The following is a 16,153-nucleotide window of genomic DNA, read 5'->3' on the forward strand; positions in this document are numbered from 1 at the left end:
TGTTAAATTCTGAGTTTCTGTGAGGTACAAATAGATTTATCTTTATATTAGAGAACATGGTTAATGACATTTTACCACTTTTAAACTGGAGAGGTGAGAGATTTGGCTCAGAATTACGAATAAGATGCAAAAAAAAAAAAAAAAATCCTAAGAGCTTTCCCTTTTGGACCTCTCAGCTTCCTTTCTAAGCCACCAATCTCTTTTATTCCCTTAGACATCTGTTTGCAGAGATAGTAATAATAGCTTAAGCCACATGCTGGAGACCGTGTGTAAACCTTCAGATAAACCCTTTGTTTTATTCTACTTATTTTATGTTAACTGTAGTCTAGTGTTTCTCAAAAGTTGGTCTCCCTACTTATTCATCCCTTGAGTGGTTAAAAATGCATGGTCCTGATACCTGTTCATGACTTACTGAATCAGAACCTCTAAGAGTAGGACTCAGGAATCAACATTATAATTGCTCTTCTGGTGATTCTTGTGTACTCCAAAGTGAAAACCAATCCCTTAAAATTCTCTAGGGTGAGATTATGAAGCTGAAGAGGAGAGAACATCTGAGCAACATCTAGAGTTATGGGTAGGGAAAAAAGTTGAAGGAGGAATGAATCTGAGTTGGGAACTGGTGGAGAGATGCTAATCTAGAAGGTTTCTTCAGCCTCTTTGGAACTGGGGGGTCCTCTGCAGAGACACCATCTCTCAGGAATTGCCAAGTAAAGCATGGCAGAAATGGGACTCAGGAGAATTCCCACAGGGAGGTGCATTTGTCCTTAGATAGCAGTTGGGGAAACGAAGTCTTGGTCTAGATGAAGGATGGGGAATGAGGGGCCACTGTTTTTTGGGTTGGATGTCATCTAAAGATAGACACCAGCCTGTCAGGCAAGAAGATTGCCTAGGATTTCATCTGAGTTGCCATGACTACAGGCTGATGTAACTGGGCTGCTTTGTGCTGCTGTGAACCAGTCTGGCAGTCAGGTGGAGCTAATCGTTCTCATTTGCAGTGACAGCTTAATTACCTTGCACTTGAATTTTGCATAACAGTAAAGTTGAGCCTTTAAGTCAGGCAGACCTGAGTTTGAGTCCTAGCTCTGCTGCCTTTTATCTATGAGTCCATGTCCCTGACCATGGAGTAGAGGGGTATTATGAGTGGGGCTGCAGTTACCTGTCCTTGGGGCATGTGTCCTACCTACTCCTATAGCTAACAGACTTGTTGGGGAGCAAGCCAGCAGCTCCCTGGTTAAGAGAACCCAGTTTCCTGGGTAACTGGTGCCTGTATATCCAAGAGGGAACTGCAGTGTAGGCAGTTGGCTATTCTTATCAAGCTCCAGTGAGCAATTCCCATTAGTTAAAAATAGGAATGTTGCAGTTGGGCAGAAGTGGAGCCATAGGCTCAGATATTAACTACCATAGAGGGCTGAGTGCTGGGTCTGTTTACATTTCAGAAAAGTGGTAGCTCTGTGCACAGCTTCAGTCTTCTGAAAGCCTTTAACACCTTGGCCAGTCTTCAAGTCATTCTCTATCCTCCAGGATTATTATTATAATGTCCAACTACTAATAGATGAAACTAAAAGGGAGGAAGATTCTGGTGGAGAAAGTATGTGATTACCCTGGGCCTAGAGACAGGACTTAGGTAGGTCTTTTGACACTAGACTAATACTGTGTTCTAAACCATGCATTTCCCCACATCTGATTCTAAAAGCCTCAGTTTTCATACACAGCCCACATGATCCAGTCTAGTAAAGAACATATTTTTAAGTTGGTTAGCAAGTCCTAGCTAAATTACAGGGAGGGTCTGGGGAAGTTCTGCCTTGGTGTTCTTTATTACCACCAGTGAAAGAATACTTTCCAGTTACTCCTTGTTGCTTTGGTTTTCATTTTCTGTGCAGATCTGGAGCCCATACAAGCAGCCAGGATGTACTGGAGACCTCGACGGTCGGATTGAGGACGATTCCCGCTGCCTCTATACCCATGAAGAGTACATCAGCCTTGTGCTGAACAGTGGGAGTGGCCTGTCACATGACTACGCCAACCAGTCGGTCCAGGAAGACCCGCGGATGATGGCCTTCTTTGACTCCCTGGTACGCCGAGAGATCGAGGGCTGGAGCTCTGACTCAGACAGTGACCTCAGTGAGAGTACTATCCTGCAACTGCACGCAGGGGTCAGCGAGCGCTCAGGCTACACTGACTCAGAGTCTTCGGCCTCACTGCCTCACTCCCCGCCTCCCACAGTAGATGAGTCTGCTGACAACGCCTTCCACCTGGGGCCCCTGCGGGTCACCACCACAAACGCAGTAGCCTCAACTCCACCAACACCCACGTGTGAGGACGCAGCCTCTCGCCAGCAGCGTCTGTCTGCTCTGCGGCGCTACCAAGACAAACGCCTCCTGGCCCTTTCCAATGAGTCCGATTCTGAGGAGAATGTCTGTGAGGTAGAACTAGACACAGATCTCTTTCCCCGGCCACGGTCACCCAGCCCCGAAGATGAATCCAGCAGTTCCAGCAGCTCTAGCAGCTCCGAGGATGAGGAGGAGCTGAATGAACGCCGAGCCTCTACCTGGCAGCGGAATGCCATGCGGCGCCGACAGAAGACAACCCGAGAAGACAGGCCCAGTGCCCCAATAAAGCCCACCAACACTTACATTGGAGAAGACAACTATGATTACCCCCAGATCAAAGTGGATGACCTCTCCTCCTCCCCCACCTCATCTCCTGAGCGGAGCACTTCCACACTAGAGATTCAGCCAAGCCGGGCCTCACCGACTTCTGACATAGAATCAGTTGAGCGGAAAATTTATAAAGCTTACAAGTGGCTCCGCTACTCTTATATCTCCTACTCAAATAACAAAGATGGAGAGACCTCCTTGGTGACCGGGGAGGCAGATGAAGGGAGAGCAGGAACCAGCCACAAAGACAACCCAGCCCCTTCTTCCAGTAAGGAAGCCTGTCTAAACATAGCAATGGCCCAGAGGAAACAGGACCTGCCCCCTGAAGGCTGCAGCAAGGACGCTTTTAAAGAAGAGACTCCTAGAAATCCCAGCAATGGCCCAGGCCATGAGCACAGCAGCCATGCTTGGGCAGAGGTGCCAGAAGGTACCTCTCAGGACACTGGCAATAGCGGCTCTGTAGAGCACCCTTTTGAAACCAAGAAGCTCAATGGAAAGGCCCTGAGTAGTCGGGCTGAGGAGCCGCCTTCTTCTTCTGTCCCCAAGGCATCTGGCTCCACTCTCAACAGCGGGTCTGGCAACTGTCCCAGGACCCAGTCTGATGACAGTGAGGAGAGGAGCCTCGAAACCATCTGTGCCAACCACAACAATGGACGCTTACACCCTCGTCCCATTCACCCTCACAATAACGGGCAGAACTTGGGGGAGCTGGAGGCGGTAGCCTACTCTTCCCCAGGACACACAGACACTGACCGTGATAACTTGTCCCTGACAGGGACACTCCTACACAAAGATTGTTGTGGGTCTGAAATGGCCTGTGAGACCCCCAATGCTGGAACAAGAGAGGACCCCACTGACACCCCAGCCATAGATAGCAGCAGGGCTGTTCATGGCCACAGTGGCCTCAAAAGGCACCGAATTGAATTGGAAGATACAGATTCAGAGAATTCCTCCTCAGAGAAGAAATTAAAAACATGATAAATACAAAGGGAAAACAAAAAGCTACAAAAGTAGCCTTACCAAAAAAAAAAAAAAAAAAAAAAAAAAAAAAAAAATCTGTTTAGTGAATACAGAGGAAAGGAAACAAAGTATTAAAGGCACATGAAACCAGGGCCTGAAATTTTGTGTCTGATGCTGCTCCCTTCTATCCAACATTCAACAACGGGTCTGAATGTCTAGCTGGCCATTGGCTTGTGCTGTGTTAAGAAAGGGAAAAAAAAAAACAACCCAAGTGACTCCTTTCTAGTGAGGCGTGAGCGTAGTGTGCCGCGCAAGGCTCTGTGGAAGTAAATCTTTGTTGAGACGTTCGACTTGTTCTTGTGTACGCACACTGGCACGTGTGCGCTCATTGTCTCATAAGACCTTTCTTTCAGTTCTCCATCAGAAAGGACCTATGAATTTGTACTTTTTGCCATCTCACCTTGTTTACATGCCATAGGTGTTCTGGTCTGGATGATGGGTGCCTGTTAAATCAGGTTGTGCTGCCAGTGAGTTGTAGATTTATGCTGGAAGAATGGAGAATGGAAACAGGCCTTCAGCCCATTGGCTGCACTGGAGAGGAAAGCATGGTTCCTTTCTTAAAGAAATCTTCCATGTTTTCTCTAAGTAACACTTCTTTATTGAGCATTTAATGTGGACATACTATAAAAAAGGAGAAATTTTAATGCTAATGAGAGGTTTAGCACTTCAGATTCAAGAGAATATAGATTCCTGATAAATTTCACTGTTTGCAAATTGAGCAGTGCTGCAACATGTACTGTATGAAGGCCATAAAATAGAGCTAGTCATGGATAACAGACTTTAACCAGTTAGGTGCTAGATCCTAAGAGGCACTCACAAGGCCAGCAGGTGCTTCCTTGGCTCCTGTGATGGATCGAGGCATAGTGAAAGAAGGGCAAAGACAGCTTTCCAGAGCTTTGTGCTCAGACTACTAAAGTAGTTGTTATAGGTGTGTTAATGAAGACGCTTAGTGAGGAGCAGAATGTGGTACTATATTCATTTAACTCAACCCAGAACCATTGGTCAGACTTGATGGGACTGTCATCTTCCCTCAGACTTGCAGTTGATAGAGGCTGTGGTGTTCTCACTAGACTTTGCAGAGCAGTAGGCGTCTCAAGGTAACAGATTCTTATTGAGTAGGTCTATTAAGAGTCAGAGGGTAAGGGAGAGGAGTCTCCGGCTTATGACTGCTGGTTCCCATGAGTCTTAAGTCTTCTGGTTCCCATAAAAGACTCAGTTTTATTGAGGTAGATACAGGTTTAGAAGAGAAAAGAGCAACAGATTTTCAGCGTTGCAGTCACTTGGTTATCTGTGAAGGGTTGTGCAAAACAGGAAGGTCTAGGAATGACCACATATCTTGTTGGCATAAATGTTATGAAAAGGCAGAATACTGGCAAGAAATGAGGAAGAGAGAGAGAGAGAAACAGTATAACTTTCTTGAGTGCAAAGGTGCTAGACAACTAGGAGCCCAGCTGGGATTGGTGCAGGGAGGGCCGAACACTGACTAGTGTGGCCTCACTGCCCCAGCCTTCCTTTTAGAGGAAGGCCTGTCCTGCTGGAACTGGGGCCAAGGGGAGGCTGCCTATGAAGGCAGAAGACGTGGATGAATTCAGGCACTGGGGGGTGGGGGGGGTTATTTATAAACACAAGGTGGTTGATTTAAGCCAAAAGGAGATACCATCCTGATAAGCTCTGTGAAAGAGAAGATGTGCCTGGTGTGTGTGATGTGGCTGGGGTATGAAAACACTGAGAAGGAGATGAAGGAGTGTGCGTAGCATGGGGGTGTGTACAACTTAACACCTGGACTTTTACTGGGGGAGTGGGAAAGTGATTCTGTAACCAATATTAGAATTACTTTGGATTTGTAATCAAATTGGTTCTATGATTTGTCTTTGACTATTCACAGATAATTGTAAATGCTGGTTTTATAAGCCCAAGTCATTTTACATTTGCTTTTCCAAAATGTATTAAATTTGAATTTTTTAATCCTTTATATACAAAAAAAAAAAAAAAATATGATCACTCAGTGTGTGTTTCTCTTCCCCTTCTTAGTCAGCACACCCAGTCCTTCATTTTATTCTATTCTATTTTATTTTCATCAGCACATAGCCTCTTCTGACTTCTCAAAGGACAATCCACGAATCTTCCTGAAGAGAAGTAGTTAAAGTTCCCTTAGGAACTAGCTGCTTGGTAGTTACAATTCCCAAATGCAGAATATGGTCTTTTCATGTTAAAAGCCTTAATCTCATTTGGGTACTCAAAAGAGAAGTCAGAGTTTATTCTGGTTAACTTGAGAAGCCAAGAAAGATCATTTTTAGTAAGTATGCCTTCCATCCTTGGCAGAGGCTTCCCAGCATCCTAGGCTCAGCTCACCAGGTGATAGGCCCCATAAGACACACACATGAGCAGGGTGAGAAATGCTTGCTTTATAGCTGCTCCACCCTCATCTCCAGAGATTTTTGTGTCTGTGGTTGTGGGTCTGGATACCTGGCAGGAACCACTTTTAGAGTACCTTTGCCTAAACTCGTTTAGAATTGAGGCCCCAACTTTGACAGCGCATTTAATACCCAATTTCTTCCATAATAGATATTTTTAATAGCAGAACAGATGGCACTGATTAGATCAAGAACTATTTGGAAGTGCCTCTTAAGTTTTTTTCCTGCATCCTGTACATAAAGTTGTAAGTGGCAGGTCCAGATATGTAAAAATCATTTCTCTCTGTTTTCCAGCTGGTTGTGTTAGTGATTCTCTAGGACAGCAGGTAAATGAGTTAAATAAGTTGTTGGCTTGGGGCAAGTGAAGTTTGTGACTATGGTTGATTTAATAAGCTGAGAGTCTCTTGTTTGTCTGTCAAGGTGCCTTCCTCTGCTGAAGCCTTACCTCCTTCTCACCCAGCAACAGTTAACTCCTCTTGTGTATATGCAAATAAACCTATTATTCACTTCTCACGTCTTCCTCTTCTCTTCCAGGGAAGACTTGGTTGCTTAGACACCTCTCCTTTATTTCTTTTCTGTTTTAATTCTTATCTAGTTGGAAACTTGATTGAAAGCTATGCTGAAAACTAGAAGAAAAACTGCAGTGTTCCACATCCATGACAATGGTCATTGTCACTTTTAAGTGTTGGGACAAAGGTCACATCTGGACAACAAAATGCAGGGTAGGAGGAGGTATTTATTTGGTCTCCTTTACCGTGTTTAAAGGGATGTAAGATAGGGAGACCCTGGAACTGATAATTTTATTAGTTGGAACAGAGGGAACAATGCAGTGAAGTGACATTACAAACGGCTCCCAAAGAAATATTTTCTGGACCGGGCGCGGTGGCTCAAGCCTGTAATCCCAGCACTTTGGGAGGCCGAGACGGGCGGATCACGAGGTCAGGAGATCGAGACCATCCTGGCTAACACGGTGAAACCCCGTCTCTACTAAAAATACAAAAAAAAAAAAAAAAACTAGCCGGGCGAGGTGGCGGCGCCTGTAGTCCCAGCTACTCGGGAGGCTGAGGCAGGAGAATGGCGTGAACCCGGGAGGCAGAGCTTGCAGTGAGCTGAGGTCTGGCCACTGCACTCCAGCCTGGGTGACAGAGCGAGACTCCGTCTCAAAAAAAAAAAAAAGAAAAGAAATATTTTCTGATGTTTCCGAATACCAAATTGCATTTCCTGCCTTGCCCCAGGCATGCACTGCAAACTTTAAAAAAAAAAAAAAAAAAAAAAAAAAAAAGCGCGAAGCTCATATCTCCTGCCTGTAAAGCTGCCTGCTATAGTTTACTGAAAAATTCTTGTCAACCAAGGCTTGTCAGGAAAACAGATGCTTCCAAAGGAAGACTGTCCTTCCCCCATGACCTAAGCAAGACAGCATGCCACAATTGAAACACCAAGGTGAAGTAAGGCTCAGTGAGTCCCAGCCTTGCAGCAGCAGCAGGATAGTGGTTTTGAACCAATGGTTCTCAGGTGGGATATTCGGATCTGAGTGCTCATTTGTCCTTGAGCACTCATACTGGAATGAAATTACATGAATTCAAATAGTTAAAAGTAATTTTGAATTTCTTAATGATGCTTCTCACATGCAATAGTGCACGTGGATCGAAAACCTGTCTGAATCCTAACTGCATTCCGTTGTTAGAACAATGGTGGTAAGATGCTTCTCAGAATGGAGGCTTAGAGACAAAACTTAAACTTCCCTGTGCCCTACACTAACATGGCCCGGATAAGCAAGAGCAGTTACTCTGTTCAGTTCACAACAGGATTTACTCGAATGTGCAGAGGATCTAGCAGTGCTTATCTGCAAGACAGTTATGTTGTAAGGAAATAGGATATCTAATGTTTCAAAGTACTGAAGTTGGGAAATGACTCCTTTGGGCTTATGGAGTCTCTACTTAAATCCGATTCCTTCTGTTCCAGCTCCTCTGTGTGTCCCTCCTAGGGATCAGAAGGCTCTCTAGCTCTCACTCTGATAAGCTCCCATTTTTAAAACATCTCTGTAGTGCCCACCAGAACCAGTGAGCCAAGATCTTTGGCAAGTGTACAGCTGCTCAGAGCCTCAAGCTTTACCTCTGTAAAATGGGTTCAGCACACTGTCAAGAGATCAAATGAGCAGATATGTATATATATATATATACTATATGTTATATAATATACAAACTAATAGAATAATATACAATGATTAATTATATAATTATATAATATAAGCTATACATAGCTTGGAACAATGTCTGTTTAGAAAGCAATGAAATGTTTGCTATCATTAGTACATTCTCTCTTTTTTGCTTTCATTGCTTGTTGATACCAGTGTGCACACCATGTGGAAGACTTTTTTGGATGGAGTCTGGTGAGAAAGTAACCTCTCCTTCCGAGAAAGAATGTACTGTACCTCAGTAAGTCTTAACCTGAAAACACACAAAAAAGAGTAAACTATTCCCATTACAGTGGACCTGACTAAAGCAGAGTTTGGGGCCTTGGACACCACCTCCAACTTGGGAAGCCAACTGTCTAGAGGCTCCACCTGAAATCTGGGAGCTTAAAACAAAGCGAGGCCTGGCTGACAGAGACCTCTCAGCTCCTTGCTTATGACGACCCTTACCATGAGTGCCGGACCTCCTGACAGCCTCATTGATTCCTGGGATTTGGTGCCAGCTCTCCACTTTCTGCAAGTCTGCAGGGGTTGGGGTGAGTAGTGGCAGATTTTATTAAACTATAGTCTTAATATGGTGGTGCTGAAGATGACAGGCCTCAGGAAGTGGGACGGCAAACTTCTCTCCGGCCTTCAGAGCTGAAAGTTTCCTATCTGGCATTGGGCCAGCCCTAAGAGAATCGGGAAAGTGGCAAGCCATGGAAATGCTCTGCGTCTCTGCCAAAGAAAAGTTTTGACCAGAGTTTTCCATGCAGGATTGGTGTGTGGGTGTGCGTGCACACGTATGCATTCGGTAACATCTGATTCAAGAAGAAGCCAAACCATAAAAACAAAAGAGAAGTCTGACTAGTCCAAGGGGAAGGAGGGTCAGAGTGCAGTCCTGGCCCACTAAACCCTCAGGACAGATCTAGATGGAACCTGGATCCCAGGAGCACATGCGTGGCACTTGGAGAGGCAGTGGAGTGAGAGAGGAAGGTTTTGAATTGCTGGTGGAAAAGAGGCAATGGAATTATACTTAGGGAAAAAAGCTTTTCAAATAAGACACATCTGCCAGAAGAGAAACCAGAGCAAGGGTGGGGATATGGGGAGGGCGGAGAAGAGTCCAGGCCGAAATAAGCATTTCTGAGCTTATCCTGAAGGAAAGGGAGTGGTTAGCTGCATCACCCAGTTCAGCTCCCTCATTTTAGAGGTTGAGAGGCAAAGCCAGTGAGAGGCTGGGCTTGACTTTTGAGGCTATGCTCTCCACGCGTCTTGCTGCTTCCTTCACTAAGATGTGGGTCTTGGTTGGGGAAGTGCTTACCTTGACCTCCCCACCCTCACCCAGCACGACTCCAGTGGGGACTCTGATGACAACATGCAGCAGTAGCAAGGAACTGAATATGGTCTGTGAGGAGGCAGGGTGAGGATGGAGCCTTTGGCAAAAGGAAAACACAGGGTCAGCTGTGCTTGGATCACCCTCACCGCTAGAAAATCATCACTCAGACTAACGTGACTTGTCTCTGCACCTTGCTTAGCAACTCTAACCACTTCCAGGTTGCTGAATGCTGTCCTGGTGTTTCAGCCCCCTGGAGATGTAAATGAATCCTTTGGATGACTTTTAGAGAAGAGCAATAAACATGTTGGGGTACTGGAAGAAAAGCAAAAGGGACCAGAGGGTGGGAGCTGAATCATTAGGTTGTAGGTATGCAGAGGCTTTAGAATGGGGGAAGACCTTTCAGGTTGTAAGCACCCAAGGGCCAGAAGAGGAAAGGACAAGTTTTAAATGGAATATGCCCAGTTGCAGGCCCAAGAAGACTGCTCAAATTGCTGTTCTCTTCTTGCCTGTTGGGTCCTGGCATGGTCTTTTTCCTAAACTGGCTGTGATAAGCAGCTTATAGCTCATATCCTGTTATCTTTATCCTAGTTTTAAACATCCCTGCTCAAAGCAAACTCAAGCACTTTGTTTCTCAAGCAGCTGCCTAGGTTGGAATTCTATGGGCCGGAGCTGCCAAGTTTAGCCTCAGTGGGGAAGGCTGGTCAGCGCCAATAGGTGGAACAGCTGGCCATTCCACCCAGCTGTTCCACCCCACAGTCCCAGACTGTCTCATTCCAGGTCTTGCTGACTGTGGGGGCGAGAGTTGGCACAAAGATGAATTTTTCCTTCTGCTCAGGCTGGTGTCCAAATCCTGCAACTCCCCCAACTTGTCCTTTGGAGAGACCTGCAGAGATGTCCCAGGCTTGGGGCCCCGCTGAACCAGGGTGTGTGGCGTAACTTCTCATGAGGCTGGCTGAGTCAGCAGTTACAGTTGATCTACTGACCCTCCCTCTCCTCTCCTGACTTGGGATCCAGTAGGCAACCTCACTCCCTACTAAGACCAGCAGACATGCTTGAGGGATCACTGAGGGGTTGGAGTGTGGACCCTCTGTCTGTTACACACAACACTGTTTCTGCCGCTTCATCCCTTGGGTCAATATGGGTGGCTTGAATTCAGGAAAAGGTGAGTTCTTGGATTTCACTTGGAAGGAAAGAGTTGGGTGGACTGATTCTAACGCTGGTGCACTAGGGAGAAGGGGAGCCAGGAAGAAGGCTGGGGGCCCTGAAAAGGTGGAGGACCAAAGTCGAACGTGCCTCTAGGGTCTGCTTGGAAAAGAAGTAAAACTTACTGGATAAACTGGAATTGCCAGGACAGCAGGTCTAAGAGGCCAAGCTAGGTCTTCATTCAAGAGGATTAACTCATTTGTGTCAAATCAGATAATTTAGGCTCTCTATTCTAATTGGAATTGACTCTTGTGATTACTAATCCAGGAATGGATCAAGGACTCTGCACTTCAGCCGTGGGTGCCTACAGGGCCAGGGACAAGTCCTTGACAGGCAGAAGGAAGATCTGTTGGCCAGGCCCTTACCATGAGCACCTGGCCTCATGGCAGGTGACAGCCTCTTGGATTCCTGGAATTCCTGATGCCAGGTCTCCACTTTCCTCAAGCTCCAGGGTTCCCACCTTCAATGTTTAGAATAACAAGAAGCTCTAAGATAATCTATGGGTAACCAAGGGCAAAACTGCTCTGTGTGTGTCTGCAGTCCATAGAGGCCTGTTGCTGTCACACTGTGGCCCACAGGAATGGTGCCTCCTCACCTGTGTGCCACCATCCTGCAAGCTCCATCCAATGGAGCAGCCAGTCCAGGAAAGGGAGGTTCTTGAGTCCTGCAGTTCTGCTTCCCTTCATTCACTCCCTGCTGCCCATGCTGAGGACACTGCGGGCTCTCCTGGCAGGCTTGCATCCTCCCCTGCCCAGCCGCCCTCTTTCCCCTCTTCGCCTCAGGCCAGCTAGCCCCAAACAGCAGGTGCGGGAGCCCAGGTTGTTGCAAAGTTGGAGTGGAGGGAAAATCTGAGCCCAGCGCACATCCCTGGACCCTTGCCGAGCCCACAGTACAGGGTCTTTCTTCTTCTCAGCCCCCACTGTGACTTTAGGGGTCAAGAGGGGTTCAGCTGCCCAGTTTTCCAGACTGCTTCAAACTTACTCCCCTGAGGAAGCATTGCCGGGGTGAGGATGCCACACTCTCCCAGGGGCAGTGGGATCAGAGGGCAAGAATAAGAAGTGTCTTCCCATCATCCCTGCTTTCTCGTGACCTAATGAGCTTATTCTGGCTCTAAGCTGTCTCCCTGAGCCCTGAATTCTTTCCTGGTTTCTTTCCAAGAAACCTCCTCCCCTCATGCTCTGGGTCACAGCTCAGTTTTCTTAGAAGAGCAGAAGGAGGAAGTCAGGGAAATATGAGGGCCTCAGTGAGGTGGAAAGTGGGGGTCCCAGATAGCATGGTGTGGTAGGAAGAATGTGATGTTTAAAGCCAGAGACTTAGGATAAACTCTGCTTTGTGACATGGGCCAAGTCACTTTTCCTCTTCCGACCTTGAATTTCTTCATACACAAAGCTGCAACGAGGCTTACCTTGCAATGCTGTCCTGTGGATTAGTGAAAACATATACAAAGCACCTAGCACAACGCCCAGTAGGAACTGGGTAGAAAGAGCAGCTGTTATTGTCATCATAATCCTGTGTTTTTTCAGGTCCAATAACCTGTTGACTTTGGCTCCACTGCCATGATACTGCTCTTAAGCAAAATATTGGGAACAAATAGAGGTAGAAGGTACTGGTGACTTCTCCAAAAATGTCATCTCTTCCTCCCTCTCTGCATTTATGAGAACATAAATAGAAATGAAGCTCAGCGTTGTGAAATTCAGGGTTCCTTTTTTGCCCTAAATACTTCCGAGTAAAGCCAGCCACAGGAGCTGCTCCACAGAGCTGGGATTCGAAAACCAGAAGCTGGTGAGGGGAACGGAGTGGCAGCAGCTGGAGGGAGCCCGAGGCGCTCCCAGCCCTGCTTCCCCTCCCAGCCGCCAGCCAGGCGCTCACAGTGACCTGCCCAGACTGTCCCAGCACTGCCCAATTCACTCTCACCTCTAGCCTGTTGAGCACAAGCATGGCTTTCACTTTAAGAAAAGCCAATTATGAGAAATCCAAACTTAGGAAACCAAAATGAGGACAAAGGGATTCACATGACATACAAATGGGTTCTTTGCAAAAGACTTCTGCTGATGCCCATCTGTTGTGTAAAAAGAGGCACCCTTGGGTGTAGGGATCTAGGGTAAACTCTGAGTCCTTTAAAAAGAGACAACTTCTCTTCAGTAGACTCACAGTGATGTGATAACCCCAAGGTTTGCTGGAATGATTGACTGTTCCCAAATATAGGAAGTTTCCACAGGAAAGAAATGTCTCAGCCTTTTCTGCTCATGAGGATTTTATTTTCTCTGGGAAACAACCAGAAGTCAGAGGTAAAAATTCCTCACCAATCATTTGAATTCTCCTTTCCTTTCCTCTCCTTGGTGATCCTGGGTGCTGGGAAGGGTTTTAGGAACCAATTATTTCCCAGAATCTCCTCCCCAGTCGTAAAACACAGAAATGGTCATTCCAGGTCAAAGGATTTTGCACCCCAAGACAAAGGAAAGTTCTTGGGAAGTAGTTTCCCTTCATAATCTTTTTCCATAAGGGGTAAAGAACAACCTCAATGAATGAGACCAGAATGTTTAAAGGGAATCAGTGCTCTAGCAACAGCAAAGTGACGTGAGACAAATAAAAAGAGTCTACCTCTATCCTTCGGTAGGCACGGTGTACCTTGGCACTGATGTACTGAAGCTTTGCCAACCTGGATAGTGAGTGCATTTCAGCTATTGTTCCTGCTTGGTAAAATGCAGGAAAACAACAATTCCATCTCCTCCATGTGTCCCTAATCTTGTTGCCTGCTGGCAGGGGAAAGACTATTCATAATCCAGCACAACTCACAAAGTAAGCATGCACGTTTCTATGACCCAGCAATCCACTCCTGAACATAAATTCTAGACATTCTCCTCCAGGTCCTGAAGGGGACACATGTGGGTTTGTGTATGATGACAGGGAGCTGGGGGAAAGAAGGCATTCATCCCTGTGGGATTGGACGTGCACATGTGCTCTCAGCCCACCCCCCGGGGCCACGCAGCAGCTGAAAGTAGTGGATCAGGAAATACTCCTGGCAACATGGGTGGATCCTAAAAACACGGTGTTGAGTGAAGAGAGTAAGACAGAATAATAGCTAAAACACAATAACATGTATGTGAAATGTACAAATGCACGCAGGCAAAAGAGGAATACGCATTTTTCATAAAATGCCTTAAAATGAAGGATATCCACTACACACACTGGAACTGTGACCTATGTGGGGAGGAAAATGAGGGTGGGGAGTGGGGAGTTATTTATTATACATAAATAAATCAAGAGAAGAAGTGACCACCCACAACCCTGTACACTCTGTTCATAGCAGAATTATTCATAATACCCAGAAAGTGGAAAAAAACCAACTGTCCATCAACTGATGAAGGGATAAGCAAAAGGTGGTCTATCTATACAAGGAGATATTATTTTTTGCCATAAAAAGGAATGAAGTACTGATTGATGTTACAACGTGGATGAATGCTCACATGAGCATTTGAAAACATTATGCCAGCCAGGCACGGTGGTTCATGTCTGTAATCCTAGCACTTTGGGAGGCTGAGACACATGGATCACTTGAGGTCAGGAGTTTGAAACAACCTGGCCAACATGGTGAAACCCTGTCTCTACTACTAATACAAAAAAGTTAGCCAGGTATGGTGGTGGGCACCTGTAATCCTAGCTACTTGGGAGGCTGAGACAGGAGAATCGCTTGAACCTGGGAGGTGGAGGTTGCAGTGAGCGGAGATCATGCCACTGCACTCCAGCCTGGCGACAGAGCGAGACTCTGTCTCAAAAAAAAAAAAAAAAAAAACGGAAGAAAAAGAAAACTTTATGCCAAGGCAAAGAAGCCAGTCACAAAAGGACACATATTGTGATTCCATTCATATGAAATGTCCAGAATAGACAAATCTATAGAGAACAGAAAGTAGATTAGCTTTGCCAAGGGTAAGAGGAGGAGTTTAGGGGGAACTTGGGAGTGACTGCTAATACATGGGGTTCTCTTTTTGGGGTGATGAAAATGTTAACTTAGATTGTAGCATCATTGTAACAACTACCTAGTAAATAAATTAAAAACCATTGAATTGTACACTTTAGTAAATGTTATGGTATATAAATTATAAATTATATTTCAGTAAAGATGTTTAAGCTGGCTGCAGTGGTGTGTGCCTGTTACCCCAGTCACTCAGGAGGCTAAGGTGGGAGAATTGTGCCTCTTGGGCCTGAGTTTGAAACCAACCTGAGCAACAGAGTGAGATCCCTTCTCTATTTAAAAAAAATAAATTAAGATGTCTAAAAAGAAAAACCGAGAAGAATGAGATAGGATGCTCACATGAGTTGCCCTTGGCTAGTTCCTTTTTGTGCTTCTGGTTTCATATGGGAACTGGGTAAGTTTCACCTACCTTAACCCTGCCCATGGCCATTGCCCTCAAATGATGCACACTTGCCTCCGGCCCTTCAGGCTTGAACACTCAGCACTGGCCAAGGGCTCCCTGAAACGGAATCAAAGCTGACTCCAGGGGAGGACTGACTGGCTACCTCCATAGCTGCCAGCTAACAGACAACTTCCTCCTCTCCGTAAAGACACTCATGGGCAGACTGTGGTGGAGGCTTTTCTCACAATGGAAGTTGGAAGGGACATTCAGGGCTTTTGGTATTCTGTTAACTGAACATAAGTTTGTTATCAACAGCGTGAATGTAAGAAGGTATTTGTTTCCTTTCTGACTTTGCAGTACCAGCTGTGACTTTATTTTTGAGATAAGAGTCTTGCTATGTTGCCCAGGCTGGAGTGCAGTGGCTATTAACCGATGTGATCATGGCTCACTATGGCCTTGAACTCCTGGGCTAAAGTGATCCTCCTGCTCCAGCCTCCCAAGTTTCTGAGACTATAGGTATATACCACTGAACCTGGCTAGCTGTGTGACTTTAAAATTCCACCCAACTTCTCACAGCCTCAGTTCCTCTCTCTGGAAAGTGGGCATAAAATTAACTAGAGCAGAAAAAAAAAAAATTTAACTAGAGCAGTTTGGGATAGTAAATGAAGTAATACACATGAACGCACCTAGCAGTGTACCTAACTCATAGATGGCACCTGGTAGGTGTTTGCTGAAGCTACCTTTCCAAAACCTAATCTGCTCCTCCAAACAGACAACTAAAAATACCAATGTAATCTTGAGTTTTGGGAAATTGGTAGAAGGATCCAGATAATGGGAAGTAAAGTTTTCATCTTAACTGGAATTCTCCTATGTGCCAGTCAGTGTTGGGTGCTGGGGAAACGAAGATGAATACAATGATTTTCTGAGTCACCTATCTTGGGTACAAGTGACAGAAACCCAACGTAAACTGGCAGCAGCTGGAAAGGGAGTGTATGTCT

General features: G+C 45.8%; 1 protein-coding gene across 5 annotated transcripts in view; it reads left to right on the forward strand.

Annotated features, from left to right (window-relative positions):
• Window positions 1-6,601, forward strand: part of DCAF5 (DDB1 and CUL4 associated factor 5) — a 110,659-nt gene extending 104,058 nt beyond the window's left edge. For all 5 annotated transcript variants that reach the window (XM_030930203.1, XM_030930204.1, XM_030930206.1 and 2 more), the window contains exon 9: window positions 1,881-6,601. In XM_030930203.1, the coding sequence (XP_030786063.1) occupies window positions 1,881-3,635 (1,755 nt within the window). In that variant the 3' untranslated portion in view covers window positions 3,636-6,601. The remainder of the gene's footprint in view (window positions 1-1,880) is intronic.
• Window positions 6,602-16,153: the final 9,552 nt, after the last annotated feature.

This window comes from Rhinopithecus roxellana, chromosome 5 (genome assembly GCF_007565055.1).
Source record: "Rhinopithecus roxellana isolate Shanxi Qingling chromosome 5, ASM756505v1, whole genome shotgun sequence".
NCBI lineage: Eukaryota > Metazoa > Chordata > Mammalia > Primates > Cercopithecidae > Rhinopithecus > Rhinopithecus roxellana.